Consider the following 20,901-nt stretch of genomic DNA (forward strand, 5'->3'; position numbering starts at 1 on the left):
TGGCGGTACATCTGGGTTTAATTTAAAAGCACAAAAGAGGACCATCCATTGTTCATTCGTTGATGATTGTTTTTCTTGATTCAATCGTGTAAAATACAATATCCAGGGGACGCATGACAAGGCCTTGCCTGTGCACTCCAGCCCCCACCAACATGGCCGCTTTTATAGCCACACATTACATAAAAGCAAAATTGAATTGTCCTCCTGGAAAGATGAGTGCTCAAACAATAGCTATAAAGCAGTAGTAAAAAAATAGAAGTAGTAAGACTTTAGAACACCTGACAGACTGGCGTCATGACATCTGCAGCTCCATCCCCCCCCCCCCCATAATTATGCTCTATTGAGGCGCATTCACTTCTAATATAAAATAATACAGCATGCAATGGCACAAACACTAGTTTTTTCCTATTTCTGGGTAAGTGGTTTACTCCAGACAGGTAGAAATAAAATACATCTGTGGAGACAAATAATGTAATATTATATAAGCAAAATGTTTGAAGCCAGAAGTAGACAGATGGTGAGTCCTAACCAGTGTAATAAACAGCTTGTGACATATAAATGCTCCCAATATCCTAAGCCCTGGAGTACATACGTAATGACAACACCGTCTACAAAGGCCTCGCATGTTTTACGGCTATGTCAGCACCATACGGGATAATATATACCTAGAACGTACAACAGCTGCCCTGATCACGGAGAGAAAAAACACCCAACAAAGTCATATTGGGGGCACGATCTGCTCGGCAGGGACATCAAAGCTGATCCGGGGGGATGACAGACTTAAGCCATCATTGTAATAGATGTTCTGGATTTCTAAGAAAGTAGCATGGGTGGTAACTAATCTAACGTATGGCTAGATGATCCCAAAAAGAGAGGATCGGTCCAAAAACAATATTGCCAGTAATGTTAGTACTTGTTACTGTGTTAAGGAGACGAACTCTGCCAAAGAAATTTTGGGGGCCCTTTCATAATATTTAACTATTTCTCTCTGGGCAGATCGAATGGGTCAGAAGTTGACCGATGCACGTGACCAAAGTTTGCAGGTTTTTCCATCTAACGTTCCGGAAAAGAAATTGGCTTAGTGTAAAACATAAAATGCTTTCTTGGCAGAAGTCACCGCTATAGTCAGAGACGTTTTCTTCTTTGTGTAAACGTCAAATATAAAGAAAAAATATTATTACTGGAGGCTTCATCTTGGATTCGCTCCACTCAAGTCAGTTTTGGTCTACGGTTTTAACATAGCACATGTGAACAAGCAGTAAGATATTCAGGTTAATAAGTCTCCCCCTTCATAGAGGTTTTATTACTTGTACAATTGTATAGTGATATAGGTGAGTGCAGAGATGGACTATGTTTCTTGGTGGTATGACCTTGCAGAATGTCAACAAGTCAATGATGGACTGAGCTCAGTGGTCTGCATTAAAGAGGGTCTTTACTTTATTAAGGGGGGTATCCAGTCACAGCATATTGACTGCCTATTTTCAAGATAAGCCATGGTGGGGGTCTGTGTGCTGTTCTCACAAGCTGCGGTTCTGGCATACCCAAGAAACAAAACTGGAACCAGAAGGCTCTGTTCTCAGTAAAGCAGCCAAGCTGGGTACCTGCAGCATCTTCGTCCTCGGGCCTTCCCCGGTGTCCTCGGAGGCCATCCCCGGTGTCTGCAGCTCTGTTTTCTCTTCCAGTCTCTACACTGACAGACCGATGACCACTCAGCAATTCACTGGCTGCGCCCTGTCAGTGCAGAGACTGTAAAAGAAGGTAGAGCTGCAGACACTGGGGAAGGCCTGAGAACACTGGGGAATGTGGCACAGTAGGTTAATACTTTATTAATCTATACTACAATCATCAGCCGTCAACCGATGACTTTAGGTCTGGACCTAAAGAAATGATCAGCCGATGATCGTTTCATCGGCTGATCATTCTCTCTATTACAAGGAGCAATAATCGTCCCAGTCGGCCTGAATAACCCTAACTCTAAAAATAAAAATACTAAATATTATTTTTATTTTATTAAATATTATTAAATGTCCTTTGACTACAACAGATGAGTGGTAGGGTTGGCTTAGTGACTCTATAGCCCTGTTTTTAGTAGTCTACAATTTATGCCCGTCACCATGCCACATGAACAGCTTAGGTAATTCGGGAACAGTTCATAAAAGACTCTCAGGAAAATCTGTGGAAACCATCTTTTTTCCTGAGACTGAATCAGTACACATATAGGGCATGTGGTCTTAAAATATAAATTATAGGCATAGAAAATTCACAATGAAGTCCAGTATTAAGGGTAATGGTATCACATGTGAACCAAGCCTGAACCCAATACATTCAATACCACTTGTCAAGTGTTAAAAAAGTTCTAAGATCGCTCTGTAAGTAACAACCAATAATAAAACATTAACAGCCCTAGATATTATGTGTTTGGGTGATAGTAGTGTTCAAAAATACTTTACCTGTAAACATATGGCTAAGTTAACACGGCAGCCAAATGATGTGCTTACGGCCCTCGGATGTAGTCCCAGGTCTTTGAATAATTTGGAGAATGATTGGGTTAAAGATATTCGAGGGCGCTCCTCAGCCACTACCACACATGTCCGTACTCTGGAGAGGTCCAAGCCCCGTGCCTAAAAGAGAACATTATAAGCTATGAAATTATGATCCTGGGAAAACATAGAAACAAGAAGAAAACTGGAAATACTTGGGACATCCTAATATCATGGGGCAGCTCTCCTCGAGCTGTATGCTATATGCAGATGCTCTTGTTTTTTCTTCATATTGCTTAAATGCTAAACCAAGCCTTCTCATTGTTATGGGTTTACTACTTCTCTTTTGTTAGTTTTAATAGTCTTTTTAATGGAAAAAGTAATTTTTTAATTTTTTTTTACTTTTTCTTCAAAAAGTCCATGTCATTTGAAAAAATAAATTATCAAAGAGACATATCAAAAGTTTTTAATATATGTTAGGGTTTAGGTGTCCATACCCCCATGATCTCTAGAACAAGGGTAGAGAGGCACTCGGCCAAGCGCTTCTCTCTCTTTTTCCCTGCTGCATGAGATGGGTTGCAAAGACTTACTAAAGAAAGTGTCTCCTGCAGGAAGATAGGGAGAGAAGAACTCAATTGACTATGTATCTGTATTCCCAGGCTTCACCCTGATGTAATAGCATGGCGGTGTACAGGAACATACCGCTAATCACAACGTATCTGACTTCATGGAGGTGGATGAGGATGCCCCTAAGAATACAGGGCTTCTTTATCCGATGGGTCTCTACAGAACTGTCTCCATAGATTTTACAGCACAGAACCATTATATATAGGCTGGGTTCACACTATGTATATTTGAGGCTGTATTTGTGAGGCTGTATAGCAACCAAAACCAGGAGTGGATTGAAAACACAGAAAGGCTATGTTCACACAATGTTGTAATTGAGTGGATGGCCGTCATTTAATGGCAAATTTTTGCTGTTATTTTAAAACAGCAGCCGTTATATTAAAATAATGGCCGTTATTTACCGTTATATGACGGCCATCCACTCAATTTCAACATTGTGTGAACATAGCCTTTCTGTGTTTTCAATCCACTCCTGGTTTTGGTTGCTATGAGGACCTGACTTGAGGACCAAATACTGCCTGAAGTATACTGTGTGTGAACCCATAAAAGGTAAACCGGGGGTCACATAACTTGTACATTTATACAATTGTATTACAGAGGAAATAGAGGATCTGGGCCAATTGTATCCAGGTTTGCTCTGTATAATAAAACGTGAGAACGATCTGGCTTACTGAGCGACCAGAAACCAGACAAAAGGGGGAAAACACTTCATAAAAATGACATGTTGTAGGAACATGCAAACAACGTGGTGCTTAATCCCCCCATTAGCACTGCCAAAGAGGCGATCCTGGCCTGGAAGTAATACAGAATCACATAGCCGTGGTGGATAGTGAGCGCGGGAGCACTGCCATATTACTAACCGCTCATTGATCTTAATGAGTTCTACAGATATTCCCATGTGCAGCTATGGAGGTGTGCAGCTACCTCCCAAAGTCTCCTCACTGATGGATCAATGGCAAGCTTCCCGAAATCATCAAGTGAAGATTAAGCTGCAGAAGCCACCATTGCCTTTTCTACCCTTGAAGCAGAGCTCTATCGGGCAGCTTTTCTTTCCAGCCCCTGGATTGGTTCGGACAGTCTCATGACATGTAGTCAATGTTAGGGTACTATTACACTAAGGCCCAATCATTATAGTAAACAATGGCCGATCTGCTAGATCGGCGCTCATTTACTGGACCTATTAGACGGCCTTATAACCGGGCATTAAGGGCTGCATGTCCATGCAGCCCTTGCCCAAACAGCTGATACCTTACCTCTCCCCACTCCTAGTCTTCTCTCCTGTGCTCTGCAGCTTTTCGGTGACTGCATCCAATCACAAGCCGGCACCCCCGCGGCCTGTGATTGGCTGAGCAGCCTGTCAGCTGACAGGCTGCCAAGACGCTGCAGCCGCCGGGAAGCTGCAGCGCACAGGAGAGAAGACCGGGAGCGGGTAGAGGTAAGGTATCAGTGTTTGGTCAGCCATCAGCCGCGCATTGCTATAACAACATAGCAATGCGCGGTCGGCACCTGATAATTTTATGTCCAAACTTTAACCAACAATCAGCCGATGATCTTCCAACAGCTGATCGTTGTCTCTTTTACTCCGTCCCTGATTTACATCTGCTTTACTGCTGGTGCACAGATGTCTCCTGACCTCTGCAAGGAGCTTAATTGCCAGCTGGAGAACAGAGGTCAGAGGTTATCAGAGCAGTGAAGCAGAGATCTCTGTCTTCTGCTTGTTAACCCTTTCTTTGTGTTGCAGCATGTAAGTAAACATTGGGTCACTTACACACTGCAGTACATAAGGGGTTAAGCAGAAGGACACGGGCCCCATAGCAACTGCCTACCCTGCCTCTATGGTAGCTACGCCACTGATTCCCACCCACTGAGTGCAGAGTGATGGAAAACATGAAGTGAAGAATTTATGACTTCTGATGCCAGTACAGTATATATGCACTATGGCTCGTGTTATTATATAGTTGACACCAATGATACCAGTATATATGCTGTCTCACTGATGCCAGTAGAGTACAGTATATATGCACTATGGCTTGTGCTATTATATAGGTGTCACCAATGATACTGATATATGTGCTCTACCCTGATGCCAGTAAAGTATATATGCCTATGGCTCATGATATTATATAAGTGCTTCCAATGATACCAGTATATATGCTCTACCACTGATGTCAGTACAGTATATATGCACTATGGCTTGTGTTATTATATAGGTGCTACCAATGATACTGGTATATGTGTTCTACACTGATGCCAGTACAGTATATATGCCTATGACTTGCGTTATTATATGAGCGCTACCAATGATACCAGTATATATACTCTACCACTGATGCCAGTACAGTATATATGCCTATAGCTCATTATGTTATATAGGTGCATCAGATGATACATATATATATATATATATATATATATATATATATACACTCTACCAAAAAATGCCAGTACAGTATATATGACTACGGCTCGTGTTATTATATAGGTGCATCCAATGATACCAGTATACAGGCTCTACCAATGATGACAGTACAGTATATATGCACTATGGCTCATGATATTATATAGGTGCTACCAATGATACCAGTATATATGCTCTACCACTGATGGCAGCACAGTATATATGCCTATGGCTCATGATGTTATATAGGTGCTACCAATGATACCAGTATATAGGCTCTACCACTGATGCCAGTACAGTATATATGCACTATGACTTGTGTTATTATATGGGCGCTACCAATGATACCAGTATATATGCTCTACCACTGATGCCAGTACAGTATATATGCCTACGGCTCATGTTATTAAGATGATTCCCTCCATATTCAGCTTGCGGGTTTGCCCCTGGAATGAACCAAAGATTTCTATTCCAGGAACGCTGAAGAAGCAGATGTAAAATTAATGCGCCGTCCAGAAAATACGGCAAGCTTTAATTTTTCTTTCTGAAGTCAAGAAATAAACACTATACCTCGGGGCAAAAATGCATTCATTACCTTTAGGGATTCAGTCTGCAATCCAAGTCCCTTGGTGCAAAGTTCCATTACAGAATAGGAACAGAATGTGTCTCTCACTTTGTACTGACTCACAGCAAGAAGCCACAAGGCAGGATTGATCTCCAGCTCTGAGGGAGGAATCAGAATAGACTGGTGTCCTGAATATACGCTGTAAAGACATGAGACATATTAGCATGCACTGGGAGTCAGGCTGCAGTATTTTATGACATGAACACTGCTGACTATGCAAACTCCTCTGACCTGTACACAGCCATTAAACCTTACTTACTACTTTATGGCACTAATCTACCCTCATTTTTTATTTCTAAGACACAAGACTGCAATAAAGAAACACTTCCAATGCTGAATGTATAAATCTCAAAAGGAAGGTTTGCATTCACAATATACAATACATCCGATCAGTATGGCGCAGAACGTCTCCTATCTGGTGGCGAGGCGCTATTAATGCTGTTGATATATTTTTTTTAATTAGATTTGTGCTGATAATGCTACAAATAATATCTGACATTAAGTATTGTTTTCTCCCTTTACATTCTTTTTTTTTTTCAGATTACTTGATGTATTAAATACGTTCAGTATTACATGATGCAACAGCACCACCCCAGTGCATGGGATGTGTCTGGTATAGCCTCATTCACTTGCATAGGGCTGGGCTGCAATACTAAACACAGCCCCTAGACAAGAGTGGTGCTGTTCTGTTGTGGCAACTTATCCTGTTATTAGCAATGTATTAGCGTATCACACAACACTATATATCATTCTGCTCGGCTCCTCCTGCACAGCAAACTTTGAATAGCAGATGAAACTGCACGTTCAACCTAGCAGGTTCCCTTCAAAATGTGACTGTCATTATAAAAAAAACTATTGACTTGTATGTCAAAGAGACATGGCAAAAGTTTTGATCGGTCTGGCTCTGAGTGTTTAGACCCATACCAATCGGGAGAATGAGCCGGGAGAAGATCATGCTAAGCGTGGTCTTCTCCCGGCTCTGTGCCATGTGATGAGTTGGGCTCATTATGTAAGCCCAACTCTTTTTTTCTCACATAGAGCAAGGAGCGGACACACAGCGGCGCAATCTTCTCCGAGCTGGACTGATCAAAACTTTTGTAATGTCTTTGTGACATGTCAAAAGTTTTTTTTTCTATTAACAGTGACACTTTAAGGGCTTTCTGCCCAATTTCTAGCATACAGTAGATCGCTGCTCGGTTGCAGTGTCTTCACATAGCCCAACAAATCGAGGGACTCAGGCTGCACGAACGAACCTTATGGTTCGTGTAGCCCAGGAAACTGACAGCACTTATATAAATATATCCGTTCTGTCAGTTTCCATATCACATACTTACTTACCGCAGCAGTAGTAGCAAGTATGTACTGCTCTGTGATATGGAAACTGACAGCACAAATATATGTATAACCGTGCTGTCAGTTTCCCGGGATGCATGAACAATACAAGAATCGTTCTTGTAGCCCAGGCCCCTCGATTTGTCATGCACGTAAAGGCTCTGCACTTCTCGCTGATCGGCACTCATTTGCACCCCCTGCAGCCGACAAATAGTGGCCTCTAAAAGAGACCTAAGTAAGGCCCCATGCATGCAGCAGAGCACTTTGTACATTGTATGTATAGCAGCACACAGAGTGTCTACCATCCCATACTGTAAGGTCATAGGCAATCTGTTTGTTGACATATGGTACTGCTATACTTCACTGTTTGTAATATAGAATATCTCCATAATAAGTATCCGATGCATGTGAACACATTTTTTCTTCATTTGCACATAGATATTTCAGGATAGGCTTCTGTAATTGGACAAAAGCCTTTATATATTTATATAACGCAATAATATTCTTAATCACAATACAATCACTTTGGCACACAAGCAGATGTAGCAGTGCCGAGTCTATGTAGCTCATTGTGAATGCACAATAATTTTCCTGAGGTTTATGACAGGGATACAGGTAAAACTTCTGCTTTTTCTTAACCCGGATTCACCCCGATGCATAAATATCCCCGACTCAGGAGATACGATCGGCCTAATTCTTCTTATATCTGGTATAACATTCTTCATAACCAATGCTTCTCATATTGCTGACTCAACTACATGACAAACACTGTATTCTGAATCACTTCTTGGATTCCAACAGACCAGTATCCCCCGGGGGGCATCATATTTATGGACTGACGTAAACCTGACTTATTATAGAACCTTTTATTACAAAAATACAGACGGTGCATTGATTATAATAGGGAGTGTATAGTGATCAGTTTCCCTATGGTGGCACTGCAGAAAAATGAAACACTTAGCACTAGTTTTCCAGCTTACAGCCGATCGCTTATTTTTAACAAACCCGTCTAAAAGGGATTGTTCAAAGCGGACATCCTCTTTAAGATCTTCATCAATAGCACTAGAAAATTAGATTTAAGCATTGCTTTAAACTCATAAAAGAAGACTTACAAAGAAATGATGTCAGATCATACAAAGAGAGAATGACAATGAATGACAACCTGTACACCCAAAAACATACCTACAGAGGCACCATAGGACAAAGCCCAGTCCACAGTAAGGATCCAGACATATAGCCACCTCTCTGGAAGGGTACAGCTCACACTGAAGTTTAATGGATCGACAGAAGGCACTAGTGGCTGCATGGGACATCTGAAAAAAAACAGAGGAACAGATGATGAGTACAGGACAAAAAAAACAGGGCCCTAACCGTCTGTAAAACCAGCGAAACCTCAACCCTCAATTCCAGTAATGTAGGATATGTAATAAAGGGGTGAGATGCAAGGATATGCAAAATAGCTCTCACACCACTTAGGTAAAGTGGTGACCCTTCAAGTCAGTATTTCACTTTAGAAGTCTTAGAACATGACTAGGGATATATGTCAAGCCAAAAATATCTCTAAAAGGTAAGACATCCCATCTGCAGACAGCTGTTTTGGGGTTATTGGCCCTTCATCACTGCAGAACAGGGTGTTGGCTGGCTAGCGAGAGGCGTATCAACATGGGTCAAAGACATATAGAAATACATACATTTTTTAATTCTAGAAGCTGGCAGGTGGGAATCAGATCAGGAGTACGAACCTAACTCTCCCCGTGATCGCGGTGAGCAGTGGTACCAGTCTTGGGACCCTCACCGAGCTTGGGGATCTCCGGAGGTGACACGTCACAACCCATCTGGTGCACTAACCGCTCAGCCAGTCAGTGACTGGAGTGGGACGCGACTCCAGTCACTGGTTGGCCGAGAAGTCAGTCTATCAGCCAGGACAAGCCGAGACACTTTCACAACTTGGGGGAAAATCCTTCCAGCAGGGGTCCCGAAGGCAGTCCCGAAACGAACTGCGGGCACGGAGGGAGGTAATTTTGGAATCCTGATTAAATTCCCACCTGTCCCTGCCGACTGCCAGATTTAAAAAATGTCCGGACTATTGTCCCTATTAAGTCAGTGTTTCAGTCCATCTAGGAGTCTTAGAACATTGATTGGGGATATAAGATGATTTTTTTTTAACCTAGCTGATTAGGACTACACAGGTCTGTTTGTAGTCTGTAACTATAGGAATGCATAGTTTTGCATAGGAGCTGTACACTCAAAATGCAAGATTCTTTTTAAATAACAATATATGCAAACTTGTTTCATTTTCTACTGTTAGACTGGTAGCAAAAAGTGTCTGTGCCCTTAAAGTCCATGTTATTATCAGTTTAGTCTATAACTAAGGGACATGCGTCACTGACCCCCCAACTGGAGATGGATAAGAGAACACATTGGCATCACATGAGCTACAACCGCTGCAAATTACAAAATGGACATAGCGATAAATCCAGGCCGAGGCTTTATGTAAATGTTAAATATGCTCCTAATGAACTGAAAATGATGACTTGGCTGCGGCCTATGAGCCATTAAATCTTTATGATACACAGGGACATTTTTACTACACTGGTTGCTTGACTTGGAAATTACAGCTTGTTAGGACGATCTGTAATGCGTTTGGATCTGTTCGCTGGATGACTTTTGAGTAAATAATACAGGCCATTGGACAAAATCTCACACACTTCATTGTAATCAATTTACAGGAATTATTTTCCCAAAAGTTGTTGCATTTAACAAGCGTTTTGTTTCTTTAAGGGTCCGGTCGTATATACAGAGCGGAGGCAGACAGTTTATGGTCCGAGCCAATATGGAGCTTATTAGTCCGCTAAGTACGCAGAAACAACACAGAAGGGACAAGGCAGCAGTAATGGGCAACGCTGTAATAATATTTTATATGCAGTTGGGTTGCGAAAACTGTTCTGATATTTTTTACACACATAATATAATCACTTGCAAAGAGATTATAAATCTGACCAGTTCTGGACTGACTATGCAAGATTTGTGAGATGGTTTGCTTGTTTATACTGTTAAAGGATTAAAGGATTTTTTTTAATTATCTGGTGTCAGAAAGTTATACAGATTTGTAATTTACTTCTATTTAAAATCTCAAGTCTTTCACTACTTATCAGCTGCTGTATGTCCTGCAGGAAGTGGTGTATTCTTTCCAGTCTAACATTGTTCTTTCTGCTGCCACCTCTGTCTGTGGCAGGAACTGTCCAGAGCAGCAGAGGTTTTCTATGGGGATTTGCTACTGCTCACGGAGAGAGAGGTGGCAGCAGAAAGCGCCATGTCAGGAAAGAATACACTACTTCCTGCAGGACACACAGCAGCTGATATGTCTTGAGATTTTTAAATATAAATAATTTACAAGTCTGTATAACTTTCTGCTACCAGTTGAAACTATTTTTTTAGGTATCCATTTAAAGGGGTTATCCAGCAAAAATCTTTTTCTTTCAAATCAAATGGTTTCAGAAAGTTATATAGTTTTGCGATTTACTTCTATTTCAGTACTTATCAGCTGCTGTATGTCCTGCAGGAATTGTTTTCTTTTCAGTCTGACGCAGTGCTCTCTGCTGACATCTCTGTCCGAGACAGGGACTGTCCAGAGCAGGAGCAAATCCCCATAGAAAAACCTCTCCTGCTCTGGACAGTTCCTGACTTGGCCAGAGATGGCAGCAGAGGGCACTGTGTCAGACTGAAAAGAAAACATTTCCTGCAGGACATACAGCAGCTGATAAGTACTGAAAGACTTGACATTTTTAAATAGAAGTAATTTACAAATCTATATAACTTTCTGAAACCATTTGATTTGAAAGACAAAGATTTTTGCTGGATAACCCCTTTAAGGAAATTTTCTCATGAACCACTATCCGTATACACTGTAAAACCATATAGACATCATAAAGAGGTCCTGAGCTCTGGCTTACCTGGTCCTGCCAGCATGTAAACCACCTGCAACACAGCAGCCATGATATCCAGTGTTTGTCAGGGTTTCAGCCAAATGAGTGCTGGGCCGGTTTCAGTTTATAAAGATATAAACCTGATCACACAAAGGTATAAGAGCTGGACTTACCTTCACCCCAGCAAGCATTCCAGTTGTAGATACACTAAAATCAAGGTAAGCCAATGTCTCCGGGTCTGAGGGTTTGTAGATTTGGGATGGTCTTTTCTTTGGCAAATCATCTTAGGAATAAAAAAAGAAAATCTTACTAAGTAGAAAGAAATTTTCTGGAACAATAGCATTCAATTCCAGATCAGAAGTTCTGCACAATAGCAAATAATAGAAACCAATGACTGGAACTGATTTGAAAAGTACATTGCGGCTTAAATGCAAAAACTTTTCTGTCCACCATTAACTTTCAATGATATCATTTTGCCAAATAAAATCGCATTGCATCCATCCAGTCCAGAATACGGCTCCTTGGCTCAACATTGACTATCCACCAACAAAGAATTATATCCCGTGCTGTGAAATCCACATAAACCATGCTCATGAGCCGTACAGAACCGTAAACTAGATCGCCTCAAAATGATTTAACCAACTTTTTTTTTTTTCATCAGAAAATCAGTATGCCACTCACCGCACTCTGTTTGTACCAAACAAACACTCACAAATGTCATTGCGTTACCTCCCGGCACATATGTGTTATTTATGGGGATTAGCCTGTTATTTGTTCGACACAATTTATGTAAATCCGCGTGGTTGCGTCTTTAATTATGAATTAGAACACAAAAAAGTCATAAAAACTTTTCTGCTCTGACAACACAGGCGCTATTGTCAAAGTTACCAGCAAGGGCATGTGAACCTGGGCAGATCTCTTTGCCTCTCTGTAATATTCAGTCAGTATACGGCCAGTAGCCAAAAGCAGGAGTGGGTCTAAAATACAGAAAAATAAAATCCTTCCATTGTAGTTTTTCTCTGTCCTGGGTTCCACTTAGAGATAAGCGAATTACTCATCTAACCGAAGCAAAGCGCTTTGTTTGATCTGCGATCTGGTCATCGAGTCCCCGGCCTTTCAGTGCTGCTCCGCTCCCTGACGCTGCTTCCAGGATTCTAGGAAAAGCTGGATCCAATCCTTGGAAACTTCTCTCAGTTTTCCAGGATTGGATCCAGCTTTTCCTAGCACCTGGGGTGGAGCAGCAGAGAGCGGAACAATGCTGAAAGGACGGCACAGATGAAACAAAGCACTCCACTTCCAATTCTAATTTTGGCTAAAAAATACTGACCAAAATGAGTTCCAAATACTGATCAAGTGAGGTAAGGTGCCCAGACACATGTTCAGGTAACCAGTTATCTCTCCTATATACATGAACGTTTGGCATGTTCACCTGTCCTCTATGGAGTGAGCTAAACTGTAGTCAGTGATCTATCTCTACCTGAACAATAGGATCGAGTGGTAAAAACTTCAGGCACCCAACCATTCCCTCCACCAACATCATGTTGGGGGAGAGTCAATAGCCCACTATATACATTTGACAGTCAGCCAAACCTGCCGAAGTTGTTGGGTTAGGCTGACTAGCCTAAGGTGTATGGGCACCTTTAAGCCATTTTCCTGACTTTAGTCTCTTGGACAGGAACCTACTACTATTATCAGCCACATCTTGTGCCTCAAGTAAGTTTTTTCTCCTCCCTCTTTCACATCAACCTGGACGTTTCTCTCATCCCTCTCACAGTTTGTAGACATGTCTCCGAATCCTTGGGCCTACAGTATACCAAAAAAATGGCTGTCCGCCAAATTTATTATGTGTTCTAGATGCTTTTTGAAAGAGAAACTCTGAGCAGCTTAGGAGCATCTGATCTGCTGTTTCGTCCCTACAGCACAGGGGACGCTGAGGATGAAGGTATGTCTCTTACCTTCATCCTCAGTATCGTTTTTGTGGGCCTTGTAGTTTAATCCATATGTTGATGAGGCTGTGTGGAGCACAAGAGTGGGGGAGGACTACCAAACTCAGTGCACCAATCCGCCCCAACCGACCTACTCCTTCTAATGACTATTGAGGTGGCACTCATCACTGCAGAGCGCTGTCTGGCCGGGGGCAAATCTTTGCACTGGGCCCTTAATGCACCAAACCACCCCATTAGCATATGAATTAAACTACAAAACACAAACCGATGAGAATGAAAGTAAGAATCTGACCTTCATCCTCAGCGCCTCATACACTATAGGGACATATCAGCAGGCCAGATGCTTCTAACCTGCCCATAGTTTCCCTTTAAGCAATTTTTACAATACTTTATAAATCTCCTGCACTTTCTCTAATGATGTCAGCTTTTAAATAGGCTGAAAGCAGGGAATGCTGGGAAGCATAGTTCACGGGTGACCTCAGAGACAGAGGAAGTATCTAGCTTCTTTGCCTACCAAGACTGCAGCAATATTCAATATGGAAAGCATGAAGAATGAACATTATATTTCTAACAAAAAAGCTGTAGTAGTTAATTACTCAGAGACACATACCCGGAGGTTTTTGTTCACGTCTACACCTTGAGATATATCCTAATAAAGAGGAATCTTTTCTTCGCACAGTACAATAGTAAGACAAATCAATGCAGAAATGTCAAAGTATCACTTATCACATCCAATTATAAGAGCTAGCGGGCAATCTTACAAGATTCAAGCACAGTTCACACACAGGCATTATAGAGAACAAAGTAAATTCTCACCAGTATCCAGGATCGGCGGCCACGTTCTGATATCCACGGCTGCTGCTGCTTCCCTTGACCGTAACAGTTTACAGATGAGTTGCGTAGTCATTAAGCAGGCCGAACGACTCACCTGGGAGACAAGGAGGAAATCATTATGTCTGCTTCAAGGTTCCAGCCCGAAACTGTTTAGAAAAATTCTATTCTCCTCGGGGGTTTCTGCAACCATGATATTCTTCTTTCACTCAATTTCAATGAATGACATATATTAATATTTTGCCTTTTGTGTAATAAACACTATGTTGGGGAACTCTGGAATTGCTATCACAGCTAGATGATCAAGAACTTGCCAAGACATGGAAATAACATCAAGGAAAAGCAAACTAGTGCTTACTACAAACAGCCAGCAAATTGGTGGAGCACATGTATTGGTGTAACAAATAAACCCTTTACCCTTGTCGGTATAATACAAGAGGTTATGTTAGGGCCCATCAAAAACATCTCCAATTTTCTAAAAGACCTCTAAGGAAGAGAACAACTTGGGACCGGCCAACGAGTAGCATTGTATGGTGGTAATATTACCTCTAAGGAAGGAAACAACTTTGAACTGGCCAACGAGTAGCATTGTATGGTGGTAATATTACCTCTAAGGAAGGGTACAACTTGGAACTGGCCAATGTGTAGCATTGTATGGTGGTTATATTACCTCTAAGGAAGGGTACAACTTGGAACTGGCCAACGTGTAGCATTGTATGGTGGTAATATTACCTCTAAGGAAGGGAACAACTTGGAACCGGCCAATGTGTAGCATTGTATGGTGCTAATATTACCTCTCAGGAAGGGAACAACTGGGAACCGGCCAACGAGTAGCATTGTATGGTGGTAATATTACCTCTAAGGAAGGGAACAACTTGGAACTGGCCAACGTGTAGCATTGTATGGTGGTAATATTACCTCTAAGGAAGGGAACAACTTGGAACCGGCCAACGTGTAGCATTGTATGGTGGCAATATTACCTCTAAGGAAGGGAACAACTTGGAACCGGCCAACGTGTAGCATTGTATGGTGGCAATATTACCTCTAAGGAAGGGAACAACTTGGAACCGGCCAACGTGTAGCATTGTATGGTGGCAATATTACCTCTAAGGAAGGGAACAACTTGGAACCGGCCAATGTGTAGCATTGTATGGTGCTAATATTACCTCTCAGGAAGGGAACAACTGGGAACCGGCCAACGAGTAGCATTGTATGGTGGTAATATTACCTCTAAGGAAGGGAACAACTTGGAACCGGCCAACGAGTAGCATTGTATGGTGGTAATATTACCTCTAAGGAAGAGAACAACTTGGAAACAGCCAACGTGTAGCATTGTATGGTGGTAATATTACCTCTAAGGAAGAGAACAACTTGGAAACGGCCAACAAGTAAGATTGTATGGTGGTAATATTACCTCTAAGGAAGGGAACAACTTGGAACTGGCCAACGTCTAGCATTGTATGGTGGTAATATTACCTCTAAGGAAGGGAACGACTAGGAACCAGCGAACGTGTAGCATTGTATGGTGGTAATATTACCTCTAAGGAAGAGAACAACTTGGAAACAGCCAACAAGTAAGATTGTATGGTGCAGGGCTCCAGACTAAAAAATTTACCTAGGAGCCATTGGCTCCTAACCTGAAAAATTTATGTGCCAAATAGAATATTTGGTCGCCAACATTTTAAAACATGTAAAATTAATGTTATGTTAAATGGGACTTACTGTGTGCAGAGGCCACGGCAGCATCCTCCTTTAGATTCTCTCTTTTCTTAGTTTGAAAACGTTCAACATGGAAACTTGCAACTTGACAACCATATACCCCCCTGCTGCCGGTGTGTTCCCTCAGCCAGCTGCCATCTTACCGGCAATGATCTACTACATATATATATAGCCCCCGACAGCCGATGACATATAGCCCCTGTGGCAATGTATATGGGAAGTGGTACTGTGCAGTGTATACATACACACACACTGAGGGAAGTGGTACTGTGCAGTGTATATACATACAGACACTGAGGGAAGTGGTACTGTGCAGTGTATATACATACAGACACTGAGGGAAGTGGTACTGTGCAGTCTATACATACAGACACTGAGGGAAGTGGTACTGTGCAGTCTATACATACAGACACTGAGGGAAGTGGTACTGTGCAGTCTATACATACACACTGAGGGAAGTGGTACTGTGCAGTCTATACATACACACTGAGGGAAGTGGTACTGTGCAGTCTATACATACACACTGAGGGAAGTGGTACTGTGCAGTCTATACATACACACTGAGGGAAGTGGTACTGTGCAGTCTATACATACCCCCCCCCTCGCACCCCACACGCACTGACTACCGCACCTGGCCGCCATCACAACAGACACACTACCAATCCCCCGCCCAGGCCGCGGTCCCCCCACACACCTTACTGGCCGGCCGCCACCCCTGCCGTCCCTCCGGTTGTACTCACCCACTATCTAAGCTTGGTGCCGCTGGGGTGAACTTGAAGAACCGCGGCGCCGGGTGAGGAGAGGCGGGAGAGAAGCGCTGGAGGAGTGTGGCGCCTCTGTGGCTGTCCGTCCAATGAATGACGGACGTGCTGGATGACGTCACTGGAGAAGCGTGTCCCCGCACACGTCATCCAGCACGTCCGTCATTCATTGGACTGACGGCCGCAGAGGCGCCACGTGATTCGGCGCAGCGTGCGGAAGGCGGAAGTCCTTAAAGAGACAGCGCGCCGCCGGGGCCAGTCGCAAATGGCGCCCAGATTAATAAATCTGGGCGCCATTTGCAAGATGTCAGTCGCATTGGCGACCATTTTGGTCGCCATCTGGAGCCCTGTGGTGGTAATATTACCTCTAAGGAAGGGAACAACTTGGAACTGGCCAACGTCTAGCATTGTATGGTGGTAATATTACCTCTAAGGAAGGGAACGACTAGGAACCAGCGAACGTGTAGCATTGTATGGTGGTAATATTACCTCTAAGAAAGGGAACAACTTGGAACTGGCCAACGTCTAGCATTGTATGGTGGTAATATTACCTCTAAGGAAGGGAACGACTAGGAACCAGCGAACGTGTAGCATTGTATGGTGGTAATATTACCTCTAAGGAAGGGAACAACTTGGAACTGGCCAACGTCTAGCATTGTATGGTGGTAATATTACCTCTAAGGAAGGGAACGACTAGGAACCAGCGAACGTGTAGCATTGTATGGTGGTATTCTGGGTCTAGATTGGGAACTCGGCAGTCTGCACCAATCAGTTATTAAGGAGGGAAGCGCTGAGGTTCACGTTCCATTGAGAGCAGTGGTGCCCGACCCCTTGTCAATCTATAAACTCTATTGATGTCCAAAGACTGTCAAGGAGGTGGTCACCTTTGCTCAGCCGTCAATATGACAAAAAAATTAGCACTCCCCCCTTTGAGAACTGGCAGTCCAGTTCTCAAGAGTATATTGTGTTGTCATTGAGTGGATGTTGGGACATGTGGGATACTTCCTAACTAACCACATTGGAATATTCCACTTCCATGGATAGTAAAAGGCTGATATTTGACATTGGGAAGACCGGGAGTATATGAACTCGTTGAGGCTTGAACATTGTCAGAATACAAGTTGCCACTTTGTCTGCCCTCTGCTCAGGGTTCTTCCAGACAACTGTAGTGAAATTGATTTCCGAGCTGCTCTATTGTAGTATAACTTCTGATCAGATTCAGGCATTCTAATACTAGATGTAATGCCTAATGGCAAATCCAACAAAAACTACAGGGTAATGGGAAGAGGTGAGGTTATAAGAGGTGCAGACAACAAGACTTATAACCTATCTAAAAGTGCATATACAAGTAGATGTAGTCTCAGGAGTAGGCTATTAGTGTTTGTCTGAATGTTTGCCAAGGACGAAACTGCTGTGAATGGTGATCATTTATGATTTGCTTAGATGACTACTTTGGCAGGAGATCAAACTACAGTGCAAGCATCCATTGATCTGCAGCTCTGCTGTCATATCCTTATTACTGGGATGTAATGCATCACTCAGCGCAGTGAGGAATGGCATGATGGGGGCAATCACGCCCTCTAATGTAAAATATTAATGCCATAAGCTCTACTAAATATGTCTAACTAAAGGAACGGGGCAGATTTTATTACTGCGCCGTAAGTTAAAAAGTGGCCTGAGAAGGCATGACTTGGCAAAACCACCCACAATAAACAACTCAACAACTCCGCCATTAACTAAGGCTCTATTCAATACAGTCCTTTGAAAGAACTGTTACAGTGGTGTGAAATGGGTATCACTGGAACACCATCATTCTTAAAGGAGAAGTACGGGCAGACCTCTTTTTTCACAATAGCCGAGGAAAGGAGAAATAACAGGCTCTCACCCCCCCGGCTTCAGCACTAGTGGCTGCATAGCGCCAATACAGTCCCCGGCCATATTGGGACCGAAGCAGCGGTATGTGGCACCAGCGCTGGAGCCGGGGAGGTGACTGTGTAATTTCTTTTATCCCCCCGGCACTTGTGAAAAAGAGAGGTCTGCCCATACTTCTCCTTTAACTTCAATGATGAATCACTTATCCCAGATCAGAGGCAAAACACAGAAAAAGGTGCAAGCCTATCTATTACAGTTTTTCTCTCTGTTGGGTCCACTCCACTCTGGCTACAAATACAAACCAATGTCTGACTCCAACCTGAGACACACACAGTGGTCCTTATTTGCTAAGAGTGTCTGGTTTTCAAAATCCCTATACCTCAGGGTTTTAGTTTCCCAACCCAACAGATATTTTCATGTGTCTGATTGCCCTTAATAAATTTAGCGGGTTTTTCACATGACAAAACTAAAACCCAACCTTACTAGACTTGCTATAGAATGCCAAACCCATCCAAAAAGGGACAGTTAGTATAATAAATATAACGGTGATGGTGGGTTTTAAAAGGACACACCCACTTTCAATTTTAAAGTACAAAATGACAGGTGTGTCGGTGTTCAGAGATTTGGTGCATTACGTTAGTAAATATGGTGAAACTGACAGGAAAAAACTAGCAAAAGCCATAAATTTGATGAAGGAAACATGTTAGTAAATGAGGGCTGCTTTTTTGAGTTGTAAATTGGGGTTTTACAAGTGAAAAAAAAACATTCAAAAAACAGACCAAAAGGGGGAAAAAAAAAAGCCTGTGGAAAAATGTATTTGATCTAATTTTAAAAGAATACATTTTTTTTTAGCCTACAACTATGTTAGCCATTTTTCGAACCTTACTGTAGTCAGCATTTTTACCCAAACTAGAAGTGGAACCAAATTGGAGAAACTCACAACCTTAGAAAAATTATCCCGGCACTCACTTTCCGTTCCAAATGCTTTAATTTACAGACACGGTACAAGGATGGTAGATGTGACCATCTTTTTGCGCCATGTTATAGCATGTAGCATAGCTTTAGCACAAAAAAATTGTTGCCTTTACTGTTTTCATCCTTGTCTGTGGAATAAAGCATTTGGAATGGAAAGGGAGTGCCGTCATCATCTTTCTACAGTTTTACAGTTGTGAGTTTCTACATGTAATTTCTAAGCACAGAGCACTACAATGTAAAGAAGCACAGATACAGCTAAGTATGATCTCCCGCTATGAATCCAGCCGACAAGGTAGATAATGCCAAGGTCTTTTTTTTTTTTAACTATTTTTGTGATGCCAAATTAAAGAAAAACTATAATAAGAAGACTTTTTCAGTGTCTTGGACACACCATATCCTTCGACAACAATCTATGGTGTCACAGACGCAACATTATGCTTTAGGCTATGTTCACACTACGTAAGAGACCAGCTGTTCCGTGACCCGGCTGGTCTCAGAAAAGATCATCCCTGCAGTACCAGCCGGATGATCTTTAGCGCCCTAGAGCACTGATGCGGGCGCGTTCCCCCATCAGAATTCCCCACAGCACACTATGGAGTGTGCGGCCAGAAAACTGACATGTGTATACACTCTGGCCGGGATTCCCTCAGAAGGCAGCACTACGTAAGTTTCGTAGGAATCACGGCCGTTGTAACAACATTGTGGGAACATAGCCTAAACCAGTATTCCAAAAAGTTTTTATGTTATCAAACGTAAGACTTTCATAACATATCTTGAATTCCATGTCGTCCAACATGGCCACCACTGCCTGCCTGGCACAGGTATGACTCCCACCTATTGTTGCTTATAACCAAAAAAAACTTACATCTGTGTGACTGCACCTGAAAAAATGCAATTTATTCCGTATGTAAAATAAAAATACCTTCTAAGTGTAAATTATCTAGGACGTTAGAAGTCACCTTGGAATGAAAGTGTCTCATACTCGGCAATCTTAAGAAGCACTCTATAGTTTACGACACAGTTTATAAATCAGCCCCTTCTGTTAAAAGGAAACTTACTTTCTTGTCTCCCGCTGATAAGAAAATGCAGACATCTTTTAGTAACTAGGTGGGACACTTTGAAATTTGCATATCGCTCATACAAAGAATTGACATGGCTATAATTATTACGCCGTTTCCCACCACAACTATTTTGATGTGGATAATTGAAGGCTGTACTAATAACAAGCATGACAGCTGAGAGACTATGGAAATCAATTTCACCCAAAAGTTATGGAGTGATGATTCACATTACTTAGGAGGTAATTACGATTAATATAATCTAATGTGCATATTAGGGGAGGATATCAATCAAAGACAATGTACTAGTTAGATACACCACACCTGCTTATAGAAAGGACTCCACCTATT

At 42.3% G+C, this 20,901-nt stretch overlaps 1 protein-coding gene across 5 annotated transcripts in view; it reads right to left on the bottom strand.

Annotated features, from left to right (window-relative positions):
- Window positions 1-20,901, bottom strand: part of DIP2C (disco interacting protein 2 homolog C) — a 344,281-nt gene that overhangs the window by 38,741 nt on the left and 284,639 nt on the right. For all 5 annotated transcript variants that reach the window (XM_069958918.1, XM_069958921.1, XM_069958917.1 and 2 more), the window contains 5 exons: window positions 14,151-14,262; window positions 11,562-11,671; window positions 8,645-8,775; window positions 6,101-6,269; window positions 2,451-2,621 (listed from right to left, as the gene is read on the bottom strand). In XM_069958918.1, coding sequence (XP_069815019.1) covers window positions 2,451-2,621; window positions 6,101-6,269; window positions 8,645-8,775; window positions 11,562-11,671; window positions 14,151-14,262 — 693 coding nt within the window. The remainder of the gene's footprint in view (window positions 1-2,450; window positions 2,622-6,100; window positions 6,270-8,644; window positions 8,776-11,561; window positions 11,672-14,150; window positions 14,263-20,901) is intronic.

Source organism: Dendropsophus ebraccatus, chromosome 2, assembly GCF_027789765.1.
Source record: "Dendropsophus ebraccatus isolate aDenEbr1 chromosome 2, aDenEbr1.pat, whole genome shotgun sequence".
Classification (NCBI taxonomy): domain Eukaryota; kingdom Metazoa; phylum Chordata; class Amphibia; order Anura; family Hylidae; genus Dendropsophus; species Dendropsophus ebraccatus.